Consider the following 16,031-nt stretch of genomic DNA (forward strand, 5'->3'; position numbering starts at 1 on the left):
TACATTTTTTAATGCCAACCACAGAAATGCTACACTGATATTTGTGGCACGTGCGAACTGCACTTGCTGTTTTATTGCAATTATCATACCCCGAACGGATCCGGATCGAAAAAAAACCTATGTGCAGGGTATTTGCAATATTGCAGTTGTCCAAAGTCCATTTGCACCAAACACAGCTGTAGAGTGGTCACGTGAAAAATCCGTACAGCATAAATAAGAAAACGTCGGCGGCGTTGACGTGAAGACAGTTTACCCTGTTTTCAACTTCCTGTCACATCTGAATGCGTCAATTCGTCGTCAGTGGATTCACACTCTTAACAGGTCATGTTTTCTTGAGTCTTAAAAAAAACTAAACAAAACAGTGACAAGTATGCACGCAGCTCATTGCGTCACTCTTCCTGGGGCTCTATACAAAGCCTTGACAACATAAAAACTGGTCCGCGTGTCTGATAAGAGTAGAAATGTAAGGCATCGGTAACAAGAGGCAGCTGGACGACTCCTACGTATTTCGTCCCGCCAATAATTTACCCAATTTCCTTCAGCCTGAGCCTATAAAAGCCCACAGATGTGGAAAACCTAGCTTCAGTGTTACCCACATTCATTCACAGTGTTTTAACGAAACAATCATACAGGAGGCCGAGGGGGCCGCAGAACGATATCCCCGCTCCACTAGCAGATGTCCGAGACGTAGTCGAAGTCCAGAAAGCTATCCTGGTCCTTTCGCGTAAGAACGCGAGGCTCCCGCGGAGGCGTCAGGGCCGGCTGTTCTGTCGTAAACTCCTCGTCGAAGTTGCTGACGTCTTCCTTGTCACCGATGGACGGGACGAAGGGAGGAGGCACTTTCCTCTGCAGAAGGGCCTCCCAGTCCATGTTCTGAAAATTAAAAGGGATGTAAAAAAAATAAAATAAAAGCGACGTCTCGGTTGTTTACAGGTTTATCACACTTTCGGGTTTTTAAAATTTTCTTTGGATCAATTTAAGTTTGCCACTTATGTGGGATAGAATTAGAGGTGAAATTCCTCACCCTGAAGAAAGGCTGCTTCTTCACTTCCTCTGCATCTTTCTCACCGGAGCCCAGTCGCCTTTCCGGGTTCCTCCTTAGCAGCTGTTTATGTTCACAGATGCACAAAGTGAGTACATGTGTCACTAGCGTGAGTCACATTTAGGTGTCATTCTCACCCGTCTCATGATAGCGATGGCTTCGGTTGAGAGAAAGCGCGGGTAGCGGACTTCGTCGTTGACGATGCTGTCAAACACCTCTTCTTCGTCGTCGCCTGGAAATGGCGACTGCAAAAACACAATGAAGTGGAAATGAGCAGGGTCGTATCGTGACAACACCCTCCGCCAATTGCGACATCGATTTGAAATTGACATTTAATCACGACACGGTGAAGATTATTCATCTATTTATGTGTACTTCTCACCTCTCCCACCAACATCTCATAGATGAGGACCCCCAGGCCCCACCAATCCACTGCCCTGGTGTAGGATGTATCAGTCAGGACCTCGGGGGCCAAAAACTCTGGCGTCCCGCAGAAAGTGCTGGTGCGGTCCCCGTAACCCATGCCTACGTGACAGAAAGAAATTGTCCCCGATCGATCGCATGACCCTCATCCAACATGGCTCCACATCCAGTGGTAATCAATATTTACCTTCTTTACACAAGCCAAAGTCGGCGATCTTCACATAGCCATCTGTGTCGAGCAGCAGGTTATCCAGCTTTAAGTCTCTATAACGGAACATGCGTGGTAAATTTTAATATTTTATTTTAATTTTTTCTAAGTCTTCGACTTACCTGTACACAATCTTATGGTCATGCAAAAACTGCAGTCCAAGAACCACACAGGCAGCATAAAACCTGAAATTCAACACATGAGCGCCATGAGAAATCTATTTTCCATTAAGAACATCCAGAAAATCGTTTTAGTTACATACACGGCTCGTGGCTCGGTAAAGACGTCGGTGTGGATGTGCATCATCAAGTCGCCTCCTGCCGTGTACTCCATGACAAAACATACGTGTTCTGGTGTCTGGAAGCATGCAAAGAGGTTGACCAGGAAGGGATGTTGCGAAATGTTGACCGTTTCGAAGATGCGCTTCTCACACATCAGACTGAAGGGGGGAAGGGAAAAAAAAAAGGATTAAACCCTGGCAGCACATTCCATTAATTGTCCGATACAATGAACTTCTCAAACACACCTTTCGACCTCGTCACGTGCTATAATATCACCTTTCTTCAAAGCTTTGATGGCAAACATGGTGCCCGTCTTTTTGTACTCGGCCAACAGCACCTGCAGACGGACGTGCACGTTATTTCATTGAAGCTACACTTGAGATTAAAGTCCGCTGGCATACCTTCCCAAAATGTCCTCGCCCCAACACGGCTATCAGCCTGAAGTCTTGGAGGGACAGAGGGCCTTTCTTCCGCTTACTGGAGACGCAATGGAAAGTTTGACCAGACACTTAAGGCACGTGGCATATTGTATAACGCGTTCCGGCATGCAAATGCATACCTGCTGACAGACGGGATTCGGACAGGGTGCTCAGGAGTGAGGTCTGGGAGGGTAAAGGGCTCGATGATTGGCGGGCGGTCCTGGCAGGGAAAGCGAAAGGAATGAAGGGGGGGGAGAAGACACGAGTGGACATAAAAGGACAGGGAAACACAATGTCGAGATGTGTGTCACACACACTGAGGCAGTAACAAGCCTCATTATAAGTATTTGTGGGTATGTGCCAACAATTATTTCATCAAATTCAAAATTGTGAAATAAGCAGTGGAGTCAGGCAAGAATGCCCAAAAAAATCCTCAAAACAGATATTCACTGCAATATTCCATACAAATAACTGTTGTTGCTATTTCTGTCCACTGGAGGTCGCACTGATGCGAAATAATAAACAGTAGAAATACTCGTCAAAGTCACTGAAGATGGCAAAATGCACTCACAGCTCCCTCTTGACCACCCTCCCCCTGTCTGTCTGTCTGTCTGTCTCACCGGTGTGTGCACTTCCGCATCTCGTTTGTAGTCGCCTCTTATCGGCGAGTCGTTATCCAGACTTAGCTTCTCCACGGAGATCTCCCTGAAAGCGCCCAACGAGACAGCGGCGAGAGCGACACGGGGCACGGCGGCAGCAGAGGACGCACAAATGAACAGAGAGAAGACAAACAAGAGGAAGGTTAGACGTGGGGGTGGAGGCGTCCAACAAAAAGGGGAAAAAAGGTTGGGGGGTTGCTGATGGGTCCATGTGGATAGACGAGTGGCGGCCACGTGTGCGTCTCACCCGGAATTGAGCGCCAGGTTGTGAGCGCTGGGACTGTACGTTCCCGAGTTGTTGGCGGTGGGAATGGCGTTTCGGAGAAGCCTCACCCACGTTCCGATGTCCACGTTCATTTGGCGAGCTCGAAGGAATGCCTTGCCTGGAATTATAAACAAACACAATGTGATTAAATACACTGTGCGAGTGCTAGCTCCTAAGGGACGTTCTGATCTCTTTCATTAAAGTATTACTTCATTATAACATAATCCATATTGCAGTGGACCTCTTTAGATCATGCAAGTGTACCTAATGAAGTGTCCACTGAGTGAGTGGCACATGAAGCTGTCAGTCCCTCTAATAAATACTATAAATAAAAATTGTTGACCACTAGAGGTTGCTATTAGCTAAATTCAATTGACTGATGACTGAATCTAGTATTCAAATTGGACAAAAGATGTTCTCACCTTGCTGCTTGGAGAAGATCTTTTTCTGTCTTTGTAGGCGAGGGACTCTCTCAATAACCGGATTGAAGAATGTCACCTGGAAATCAAGCAGAATGATAAAAATCGCTGTGTGTAACTTAGTTCCGTTCCAAGGGCTTGAAGTTCTACCTCAGCTAACAGCAGGCCCTGAGGTTCCAGTTCCAGCTGAACCGTGTGCTTCTGGTTGTCCAGGAACTCTTCCAGCTTCAGGTACTTCACAGCGCACAGTGAGCGGTAGTCTTTCCAGTACACCGCAATCTCCATCTCCCTCGACTACAACATGCAGGCATATGCTTTTTGGTCGATTTTTTTTTCCCAAAACGTGACAACAAAAGCAGCACGATAACATCAGCGGATTGTATCTTAATTAAATACAAAGTTTTGCAAAACTGGCTGTCATTCATACTCATATTTTTTTAAGTTGGCATTAATTTAAAAAATAGTGACTGACCCTCTCCAGCTCCACGGTGAAGGTCTGGTTCCACGCCTGCTCCCCGACAGTCTTCCAAGCTGTCTGACCCACCACTGTGTTATCCAGCTTGAGTACGGCGCTCACCTCAGCTGCACGAACACATCCAGCATACTTAGTAGAAAAATATGCATTAGCACATTTAACATAGTCAGCTTTTTTTTTTTAGATTATTTGGTGTTGAGGTGTTGCGTAACCCCTGCTGCGGCCCAATGTGAGGATTTCCTGTCTCGCAATCAGAGAGCGGAAATGACAATTGCCCGGCTGCAACATCTGATATTAGCCTCGCATCGACGATGATGTCATCCTTACACGAGAGCTCCTCTGTCTTGCTCGGCGTCTTCCCGCTGACTGAACCGCTCCGGCCGTAGAGTGTCTTGTTGCCCCTCATGAAGGAGCGCGTATCCCCGGGGCTGTAACAAGGCAACATAACAGCAGTCCCCTTGTTGCGCCCTGGTACCAACTCCAGCAACCCCACGCAGCCCAGCAGCTGGACCTGCAAGGTACCTGAGCACACGGTGGAACCAGTTTTAAAGTAAGCTCTCGCCTCAGGGTAGGATTAAGTCTCGTTTCCGGCCTCATACCAGTGAGAGGCGAGGGCTTGTTGAGGGTGCTGTACTGGTTGTGTACGTAGGGGGCGCCATGGCGAGAACTGAAGGCCGGTGAGGAGGACAGCACCATCTCCTCTTTGATCACGTTGGCCTTGGGGTGGTCCTCAGGAAGCTCGGCCAGACGGTGGTCCAGAGAATCCCTTAGCAAGTCCAAGCGCTGAGAGGCTTCGCTCAGTCGAGACTGCGCCTGTGCACGGAGGAGATGCAGCTTCAAGCTTTGTGGATGTTCACACATATTCGGGAAATGATCTTTGTCCTCAGTTACCTAAGCTTACCTCCGAAATGGCTTTCTTGTCCTGAACCTTGCTGGCCCCCAGAAGCCTAAGCACGTTTTTGGCTCCCTCAGCAACAGCGTGTTCGACCCTGTAGTGATGCCTCAGCTCCTCGATGCGCAGCTCCACCCCACACATGTCGTGGTTACCTGTCAAAAGACATCGCCTTACAATCGATGGTCACTACGCAGTCTTTGGTCATCCTGGAGGACGACATCTGAGCGACCTCACTTAGATGTGGTCTCTCAAGAAGGGGCAATGTGCTCCCATGGAGCAGATAAGGCACAAGGCGGGGAGGAGGAGGAGGTGGAAGATGATCAAATGCACAAAGAGCAGATAAGCACAACCTTTGGCCAGCTGTTGAACGTGGTGGGTAAAAATACGACAGTATTAAAAATGTCCAAGATTTGTGAGTTGTTTAAAATTTAGTATGAGCGATAAGCTCGAGGAATTGAGGGGGGGGGGGGGTAATATGAGCGGTGGGAGTGGAGGTGGATTATGGGTGCTTGTATCTCCTAATAAGGTGTTGTGCCTTGAGAGCATGGACCCTGCGAGATGACCCCTTCAGGGGGTGTGGCGCCTGGAGACCGTCTGTGTACACGAGACCCACAACCTACTCCCCTGTGTGCGCGCGCTTCAAATGAACCAGAATAACTCCAGGCCGTCGATGTGGGAGGACAGCACGGGAGGAAAAAAAAAAAAAAATGGGAGAGCTGACGACGTCAGGAGCTGAAGGCTCGTAATTTTGGATCAAGCGAGAAAATCTGTTTGGTTTAAGAGACATAAATGGGGGCGGGGGGGGGAAATCACATTTTCAGTGTGATGGAAAGGAGAGTGTGATAAATAGAATCAAGTAATAATCTATTGAAATAAGGAAATTATTTGAACGCTACGCTGACTTGTTAGAAGGCAAAAAGCATTTCTGGATTCCCTTCCTGACACGTCTGTAGGGGGAGCACTGGAGCAAAAAAAAAGGGATGAATAAGCATAAAGAACCATATGGACAAAATTATTGGGTCATAAGATGCAATCTTAATATTTGGTGGCCGTGGCTCAGTCATCTAGTAAGTGGAGGGTCAACTGTTGGATTCCCGCTCTGCCCGAGTTAAGCTAACTTGCACATACCTTGCCCGTCGTCGTTGTGCTCGGTGGCCTGCACGGCTTTGCGGATTTGCATGCGGATGATGTCGATTTTGGTTTTACTGTCCTGCAGCATCTGCTGGGCCGTCTGCAGCATTTTTTTATCCTGATGGCACAAGCGGGAAGAGGCAAACATTGGAAGACGTTGACATTCGATTGAACTAACGATTCCAGATTGCGAGAGCGGCGTTCATATTTGTTTGCGACTGAGTCTTGGCAAATAAAGTACCTTGGTGGAGCCATTGGCGTAGATTGGGATCATGTTCTCAACTCCTTGCTTGACCTTGAGCTCAATGTTGAGCTGTCTCTCCAGGGCAGCGATGCGCTCCTTGTGGGCTGATGTTCTGCTCTCCGTCCCAGGGGACTGAGGGCATTCATCTGGAACAGCAAGAGAAAAGGTTGGAGTTGAACCAAGATTGACATCATGCAGAGAATTGCTACGGCCAATTTACCTTTATTCTCATCTCCTCCTTTCACCACAATGTGAGCATCCAGTTCTTGGAGCTGGGCGTGAAGGTTATCTAGCTTACGATTGGAGCACCTGAGCTGGGTTTCCACCTGAAGAATTCAACCGAGAGTTTAGAGAGCTTCGGTTGTGACTTCATAACTCTCTTGGGAGTTTACAGGGCGGGAATCTGTCTCGCTATCTGGGCTACAACCATTTATCATTCCAGTGGTGGTAATTAACATATTTCCTCAGTGCGTGTCCCTCAAATAGAATCGGTCTCACAAATAGAATGTGAGTCATTGTCTGAATTTGTTTCCTGCTTGCACCGCCGATCTGCACATTGATTTGTAAATGAATCTTCATGGTGACAATTTTCTCAAACGGACCTGCTGAGCGTTCCTCTTGTCCGTGGTGGCTCGGCGCAGGTTCTCGGCTCCTTCCTTAATCTTCAACTCCTTGCGGATTTCCCGGCGAATCCGCTCACGCTGCTCATCCAGGAACTGCTGCACACTTGAGTCGGAGAAATCAGAGTTCTGGTCCAGACCCAGTTGCTCTAGTAGCGACAGCCCGCCCGGGTCACTCTGGAGGGAAGAAAAGCGGAGATGTCATTGAGGAAGCGATCGTAAAATATAACAACACATCGGGGGCTCCCAGTTTGGAAAGGTGTTGATGGCGAGTATGCCGGAAGAGGAAAAAAAAAAATGGGGCAGGACTGAGCGATGTCTAATGGGAGGAAGGAGATAGGAAGGGACAGATGGGGGATTTTTGAGTAAGAATGCAGATAACAACTCAATCTGTGTTTTTTAATAAAGATTAAATTTTACTCCTGGACTCACCTAAAAGTGTATTTGAACTTTTTTCCCCCTCTGATCAGGACCGAGTAACATGATAAATATTTTTGCTGACCAGTTAGCCAACGATAGCAACGCTAGCTCCGACCGTACCAACAGATACTTGGAGTTGTGTCGATAACCATAATCGGAGGAAACATGACACGGTAAAAACTAACATCATGTAGATAAAAAAAAAAAAAGTCTGCTGAGTTTCTTCAAGTACGACCACACCGGTCTTGTGAAAAATATCACAAAGCAGTGAGGACGTTCTAACTGAACCCAAACACTCCATCAGGAACACCCCGAGCGTTAATCACAGCCGGTCCTAGCGCCACTTGCCTTTACAGGAACACACAAAGCAAACAAACAAGCCGACAAAACGTCACCTCCGAGCTGTCCTCATCCTCCTCGTCGCCATGCCAACACATAGTTTGCTCAGGTTTGATGATCCGAAAAACCAAGAGGAACACGACACCTTCCTTCGATGCCCTCCTGAACCCGAATGTGGACAATATGCGGCTGCTTTGGAGGTGGGGAAACCCGATAAAAAGAGATAAAGAGAGGGAGAGTTAAGTGAGAGGGGAGGGGTCACGGCTCCTGAAGAGGATATCCGTCCCGAGTTCCAACACCAAGCGACTCAGGCCTTTCCTGTTTCCTCTGCAAACTTCACCGCCGTTGTCAGCAGAGAAAGAGAGAGAGAGCGAGAAAAGGGCGACAGACGCTCCATACATCAACATTTCCGTCCTGTTCAAGGTTTCATGAATCATTGCGGGGAATCCATCGCGCTCAGGTCGTGTAAAGTCAACGCTTGAGGGTGGAAACGAGGGAAGGATGTGTTTCGAAGTATTGGATGAAAGCCAGAGCGTAAAGTTGGGAGGAGGAAACGGTAGAAAACAATATTCAAATAGAAAGTTCACTCCATAGTTTTGACAAAAATTGTTAATCGTTCAAAAAAAAAAAAAAAGGATGGAAGGGAAAGCAGCTTCCAGAAATGGAATAACGAGATTATTTGACCAAAAATATAAACAACCAGGTCCGATTTTTAACTCGCACAGCAAATGGAAGAAAAGATGTCAACTCTTTCACCCTCAGGTTAGCGACCCGGCGTTACCTCACCAAAACGGCGACATCTCGCGGCACAGATGACTCAGCCTGAGCTAATTCAATTCGACAGCGCTAGCAGCACAAAGTTGGGCCGAAAAGTGAAGTCAGATATGTGCGAAATGGTATGTCACGATGAGGCCTGTTCCTTAGGAGTGACGAAAAACATTCACTCAAGATAAAAAGATGCTTCTGTTTTTTGTTTTTTTTCTATTTTAGTGCCACGTAAGACATTTCGAAGCAATCTGTGGGGGATAAACAAACCTGCACAGAATGTCAAGCTGAATGACTGCAAGGCATAGATGCATCGAGATTTTGAGTCCACCCAAAATAGATAAAACAAGGAGGACATGGGAATGGATGATCATTTGACTACATTTCCCGAAAAAAAAAAAAAAAAAACCCACACACAAATAGTCGGTTGGGTGTCGGAAGGAGAATTTTTGCGGCCGTCGGGAAGCTGCAGTTTGTCCAGCTAGACGGGTACAACTAGCGAGAGAGGCAGCGTGTGTCAAACAAAGGGAGAGCATGACGGGGACAGGAAGAGAGGGAGGAGAGATGGATGAGGCCCCGCCGAGAGGGTCACGGGGTAGAAGCACACACCAGACAAATAAGCACCAGGGGAGGAAGAGATAGAAACGGGTGTCTCGAACTGAAATCAATCACTGGCCCCGGTCTTGTCGATGCTAACGTAATAGCATGTTTTTTTTTTTTTTTGCTTCCCTTGTAATTTTAAGCTAGACAACTTGGCTACAAAATGGTAACCTTGTTGTCTTTGTGGACATCGTGTCACGGGGTGTGGCTCGTGACAGGATTATTACAAAACATTGGTTAGATAGAAAACAGTTTGTAGCTTTTTGTCTGGAGGGGGGGGATGGGGGTTAGTCTTGTGACATTTGCCGTAGCGTGTCGTGAATCCGTGCAGGGTACAATGAAAACTCAAGTCAGTCGTGCATAGCTGAAGACTGCCCAGACTGTCAGAAAAATTGGAACGGCCTATCGTTGATAATAGTTGACAGAAATGCTTTGTGAGGTGAGCAGACATCTTGCAGCTCTGCGGACCGATTGACAGCTGTCAATCATACGCCGGCGAGTACATTGAGCTACTTTGCCGATAAGGATGACAAAAGTCCTGAAATTGTGTTTTCAGCGAGTCCAGATTGGAATGTAAACACGCATCGGCCTCGGTGTGGAATGTTTCGCTCAAGCAAGGTTCTATTTTCGTGAGGGTTAGAGGGTTCTTGGATTTATGCGAAGGACACTGTGTGATTGCGGATTTCTGCTCCTGGCGTATCAGGGAGAATTAAAATGCCTGATAGGACGCTAAACCCGTCAAGATAAGGAGCGAGATAGCGCTAGCTACAATTAGCGGACTAATGAGAAATAGAGGAGAGAAAAAAATGATGACTAGGACATTCTTTTTTTTTTTTTTCTTACTGGTAATGTTACAAGAGGACATCAGTGAGAGCGGCTTGACTGGTGATTGTTACGACAGGTCTCGATGATTTGCCCGGAGACGAGCTGCACGGTGAGAGGCGGCATTATTAACTTAAAGTGCTGGAAACGGGTCAGCACAACTGATTAGCCTGTAGTAGCACTGATATGATGTCAGCTCAGCTTTGCGTCATTCCCCTCTGTGGAAAGAAGACTGGAGTCGCCGCGAGAGACGTCTACCTTGAGCCCAAACGATTGCCGTGGTGTGCAAACGGTGACTGATGGCTTTTGCATGTTGGTGCAGCGTCACACCGAGGAAACATCTGCGAGCATTCCTAAGACTTCTAACTAGTGATGCTAGGTGTTTTCTTTCAAGCAAACAGTTCCCTATCTCCGGCAGAACAGAAACGGCGAGGAGCACAGGGGGCGAAGAAGACCCCGTGAAAGGACAGAAGAGCAGCCTGCAAACTGAACAACGTGGACAGCCTGGGAGAAAAGACAGGTGGTGGTAGAAAAGATAGAGGGGGAAGGAGAGAAGCAGGAAAGGGGGGTGTCAGCGCCAGAGGCCGCTGACTGATAAAAGGCCCCCGTGAGAGGCCGCTGGGAGTAGCGACAAACATCAGACAGGCGGGATGAGGACCAAAGAAACCTCAGGAAAAGATGATTCAAGGCTATACATGACAGCAATGTCAGGTTTCCCATCAGGCTGCCATTACGCCGCCGAGCAACGTTTCACGGCTAGCTTCCGTTCCATACGACTCGCCATCGTACATCTCAATCGTAGCATTGTTCTATAATGGGAAAAAAAAGTGAACTTGTGGCTTCGGCCTGCAGATATGTCGCGGCCCGACAGGGAGTCACGCTCGACTTGTTGGGGTCCGCGTGACGGCTGGCGGTGAGAGTGGCAAGGATGAGACCTGAGGAGCCACTCAAGCACGGAAGATGAGAAATTGGAAATGAGAAATAATCCCCATCTCAACACATGGCATAAAACAAACAAAGTGTCGAGGGGGCCATTTATTTGACACATCCTTCTTTCCCGTTTTTATGTGTAATGTTTTTTTTATTCTTGATTTCAATATTAAAATATCCAAGTCGTACTAAATAGTCTGTGACAGTCCACCGATAAAGACATTGCTCACATTGAGTGTAGCCCGAGTTATGTAACGATTGAACAAAACCTCCTTGGCGAGCGTTTTCACTCGGGCTCGCTTCTCTTGCTAAACCGGTCATGCATGTGTGTCATAGTTAATAAAACGGTGTGACGACGACTCTTTTTGCCAAATACAATTCATCACTCGCACATCATCGGAACCTGCTCATGTTTCTAAATTCTGTAACTCTAACAGAGCTGATCAAAACTGAACCCGAGGTGGGTAAGAAGATCCTCGAGGGATTCAAAACACGCACGTGTTTGTCTATGTGGTTTTGTTTTAGGTGTGTCAACAGCTGTAAAGACCAGTGGAGCAGGCCTGTGTAGCGCATGTGTGTGCTTTACAACACAATGCCACGTCGAGGACAGTCACTAACTGATGTCAAAAAACGACAGCAAAAATACCACGAGTGAAGGTTTATAATTTGATGGAATGTCTAGGTTGTGTAAATCATTTAGGGTTGATTGAGTACCGGCCGCTTAGCGGAAGCGACGATTTAATTTGATAAAAAGGAAGCGTTTTTAGTCTATTACCTAAAAGCCAGATATTGCTGGACAGCAAACGCTCTGTAAATTGTCCCATGAGAGTGAATACAATAGGATGGGGAATAAACTTCCAAAAATGAAACCAAAGAACATTTTCATGAAATCATACACTTTTTTTTTGGTATGTCATTCTGCAGTACATGTGGGAAAAATAATATTTGGTGCTCTAGCAAATCTTAGCACATTTTGTAGCATATTTGCTACGACTGCTACACTAGACTTCTTAAAATAATAACAATAATAATAAGTTATTTTATTTGAGCAAAACACTACATCCTTTTTCTCTTTGTGTCTTCTGTTAGGGCTCAAGTGACTATTTTTGTCTAACAGAGGCTGTCATTTCTTACTTGGGATCAGAAACAATGCAATTATTTCAATCTGTCATTCCGAAGTCTTTACTTGTGTGTCCTCAACGTAACTTGAGCCGCTCACACACTGTTGAGACGAGGGAATGTTTGCGGGGATTTCTCCTTCGCCCAATTATATAAGTCACACACAAACATTCGCAACTCATTATTTAAATATAGTATATTCAGAGAGATTGGAAGACAGAGAGATTTTTTTACTAATTATCCCCCAGCAGACGATAGCAGCTCTTGAGGTTCAACTCAAATGGGAAAACAAAGCGTTGGCTTTGGCGGGAGGGAAGGCAACAGCTGTAGTTTGGAGAGAAGGGAGGAGAATGAGTCAAGGAAAACAGGGTGGGGGGGTACGCTAACCCAAGAGCAACATTGCACAAAACTCAAAACGAGCCATCCGCACTCCAGTTCGGTCGAGATGATCACTGGGAAAGACAAACTAAAATGGCTGAATATCGATTGCGCATCTTTCAAACAGGTGTTTTTTTTTTTTTGTTTTACTACTTTTAAGATAATTTTGATCGGCTCGGCATTGTGGCGTGACGAGGCTAGTTTTCGCTAAGATACACGTGCGCTCGCAGCAGCTGAGCTTTTGCGTTTGTCGACTCAGCTCTGGGCAAGCGTGCCTCGCTTATCCTGTTGAGGCGGCCCATTGTTTCGTGCAAAAACTTGTTAACAGCAGTCCCCCTTTTGGAGGGGAAGGGGGGGGGGGTCAATGGTATAAGCAAGAGGATGAACGAGTCAAAAGATGTTCACTGTTTCGATTCCAGCATCCTGGCAAAGAAAGAGTCAACGTTTAAACAGCACGACAGCAACGGCACTGCGATCGATGCATGTGGCCCTGGGCAGGGAAGGGTCAAGGGTCAAGGCTGCTGGTGTTGACATGTCAGGCCTGGCCCTGCATGAGAATGTATGAACACTAAATGAAAGCCTTGCGCAGACATAGGGGCACATTTCCACCTGCATGGATGCCTTTAGGAGAGCACTAAAAAAAAATACTAGTGGATGAATGAGCTACTTCTATCAGATTAGTATCGCCTCACACAATAGGGAGCATTTTGGAAAGATTAGACCTTCTTCAGCATCTGGCAGAAGAGTCAATCTGTTTTTTTTTTTTGCATCCATTAAATAGTTCAACTGAGAATGAATGTACAGTCTTCTGGTACTTTCTTACTGTTGGAATACGATTGACCAAGACTTTAAAGGTCACTCGGGGTCTTTGAAAAGTTACGAGATGTTTTCATTGGGTGGACATTGGTAATGTAAATACCAACCAGGATGCACGAACCTCGCTTAACGAGAGCTTACAGTCATGACAGTGACTGATGCAGCATCGGGTTTGGTTGGGCGACTGGTGAGGGCGCGGTTGCCAACCGCCTCAGTCAAAGGATGTGGGGAAATGAACTGGCAGTGAACTGAATGCGAACTAGGTTGTGGCTGTCAGACAATAGCTGCTATTGTACTGCCATGGCGGCACAGCGCTGTCGGCATCGGCATAATGCCCTTTAGACCCTCTGCCCTCGGGGGGGCCGAGGCCATGTGAGCCTCGGAGGACAACCGCATCAAACTAATACTCTACGTTCGTTTGACTCATTTGCATTCATCTCGAAACGGGAAATTTATGAAGGAGAATTTGATCCGTCGTCAGGTGCTGAAGCTTTGCTGAGGATTGCGCATGCATGTCTGCCAGCAGGGCAGTGACGTCAGAGGCAAAACACGACTGTGTGCATATCTGTCTACTTATGTCATGGCATAGCCTTGTAAGGAGTACTCCAGTGCATTCCCCAGAGGACTCTATATCTGTGAACACAGACCACGCGAAAAACATTACGCGAGAGACAAAATGACCGCGCATCCATCAATGTGATGTACTCGCCTCACCTTGTATATTTTATGAGCAAGTCTGACATGGAGGGGGTGCTTTTACTAGAGGGTGTTTAATAGTGCCTTCCTGTGGGGCAGACAAATAACACGTCTGGGGAAGAGTGTAGATTTTGTATTTTTTGGGGGGGGAGGAAGGGAGGGACCATTATTGTGAGTTTTTCGGGAATTACTTTCTTCTGATCAGTTAAAATGGCCATACAATTAATGTTGTAGTTGCAATGCTATGCTAAGCTATGCTATTTATTCAAGTTTACGAACACTTTTTTGTCTTGAGAGGGATTAAAAACCCTCTAAAAAAAAGTTGGGTGGTTTCCAGTATAATAGAATATAGAAACAAAGAAATACTTTATATTTACAGATCATACTTTACTGGGGTTATCTTTCTGGAAGTACGACCCCAAAAAAAAGAGGAACTTGTCTTCCATTTGAGTCCTGCAATGTTTTTAAATAATTTACCTTGGTCTTATACTGGTTAGAAGGCCGAAATGGCGAGACATATGTATCCGTTAGGCACATTTTCCAACACCGGTTGTTTTTCGTAGACCATGCAAATGTAATGGAACAACTCCATCCATGCCGGAACTCTTTTGGCTGACCCAGAAACACCACGGTGTCAAAGCAAAGCGTTCGGACCGCTTCAAGTGGAAAAGTCACGCAATGTGAAGCTTTTAAAAGCAGTCTGATAACAGCCAAGCACGTCAGCAGTGTAATTCAAATCAGACCGTCTCATTTTTACTACAACTTGTGATCCGGATGCAAATAAAAACAAAGAAAGCCTTCATTAGCTCCTTCAACAGCGCCGCAACCCAAGGATCTGTCTATTCTTTGGTCATCACAAGTGTAATCCTGCCTCAGTGGCCCTAAATTGTCGAGGTCCTACTATTAGAATTATGCAACATTGTTATTTCACCCCAAAAAGAATGACATACAACTTCCCCTCATTGCATCAAGAACGCAAGCTTGCTGAAAAAAAAAAAACAGATGGACCTGTTGCGCAGTCTGCTTGCTGTGTGACATTTTTAGCTATGCTTAATTACGTGTTGCAACCCCACTCTTAAAACGTCAACACATCCATTTCGAAAATGTCATTGTGTCATGGAGAGAAACCGTGGAATGAAAGAAGATTATTCCGCATTCAAAACCCTCCTGGCTAGAGGATTTGCTATAAATGTCAGGAGGACTTTTTTGTTTTTAGTCAAAACAGTAAAGTATGTACATAATTTACACTCAACACTATGTGGGCTCGGGTCCAGGTCGCAAACACTGAGGTGTCCTACAGTCAATTATTAATAAGAAACAAACTATCCATTTCCATGACATACAATTGAAATAGTGAACTATTATTTTCACAAAACACAAAAAGCTTAATCAAATACTGAATATATTATATGTAGTATAATATCAGCATTTCATTGCAAGGGTAGAATTGATTGATGTGTTTAGTAGAGGTGGTTTTAAGAGATGTTTAGAGCAAAAATATAATTTTTTTGGTCATAATATGAAGGTTCAGAAGGTGAAAATATATACTTGAGTTAACAGCACATAACCTGGAGGGATTTAAGCAGGGCAATTCAAAGCGAGCGTTGGTCAACTTACTTGGACTGAGTCGTTGGCCATCCCGGTGCCTGTCGCCGTGTCGCTGCCGGACAACCTGTGCTCATGTGGGGCTTATCCTCCCCAGCCCTCGCCAATCAGCTCCGAGACAATGGCACAACAATGATGGATGTTGTCTCAACTTTGTCCAAACAGCCTGTTGACAAAAAGGCGGTCAGGAGGTAATCCTCGCCTGGGTGTGGACCCACCCTGTTGTTTTGCCGAGCTCCTCCACTCACGTACTTTTTTTTTTTTTTTTTAATAAATATAGTTATACAAACACATATACAGTTAAAAAACGTGGTCGCTCCCTTTCCTTCTCACAGTAAATCATCCAATCCGAATGGGGGGGGGGGGTCATCCACAATGGCAGCGTACAACAATGAACCCCACGAAAAAAATTCAAAGCAGCCTACACGGCGGCGTTTCCGTTTCGCGCTGCCGCAAAAGA

General features: G+C 46.1%; 1 protein-coding gene across 2 annotated transcripts; it reads right to left on the reverse strand.

The window, feature by feature from the left end:
* Positions 1-38: 38 nt before the first annotated feature.
* Positions 39-15,884, reverse strand: pkn1a (protein kinase N1a). Of its 2 annotated transcripts, XM_061273420.1 has the most exons (24): positions 15,870-15,884; positions 15,584-15,737; positions 7,064-7,258; positions 6,682-6,787; positions 6,459-6,607; positions 6,215-6,335; positions 5,093-5,238; positions 4,791-5,004; positions 4,519-4,713; positions 4,189-4,298; positions 3,867-4,010; positions 3,720-3,795; positions 3,280-3,415; positions 2,994-3,078; positions 2,514-2,593; positions 2,356-2,431; positions 2,200-2,291; positions 1,936-2,112; positions 1,796-1,858; positions 1,653-1,729; positions 1,425-1,567; positions 1,180-1,287; positions 1,025-1,105; positions 39-873 (listed from the first exon to the last, which is right to left on the reverse strand). In XM_061273420.1, the coding sequence occupies exons 2-24, from the start codon at positions 15,602-15,604 to the stop codon at positions 670-672; spliced, it is 2,799 nt and encodes a 932-aa protein (XP_061129404.1). In that variant the 5' UTR covers positions 15,605-15,737; positions 15,870-15,884; the 3' UTR covers positions 39-669. The 2 variants fall into 2 exon arrangements, with proteins under 2 accessions (XP_061129404.1, XP_061129403.1); XM_061273419.1 differs by lacking the exons at positions 15,584-15,737; positions 15,870-15,884 and adding an exon at positions 7,897-8,994.
* Between the last annotated feature and the right edge of the window lie 147 nt (positions 15,885-16,031).

This window comes from Syngnathus typhle, linkage group LG3, assembly GCF_033458585.1.
Source record: "Syngnathus typhle isolate RoL2023-S1 ecotype Sweden linkage group LG3, RoL_Styp_1.0, whole genome shotgun sequence".
In the NCBI taxonomy this organism is placed as follows: Eukaryota; Metazoa; Chordata; class Actinopteri; order Syngnathiformes; family Syngnathidae; genus Syngnathus; species Syngnathus typhle.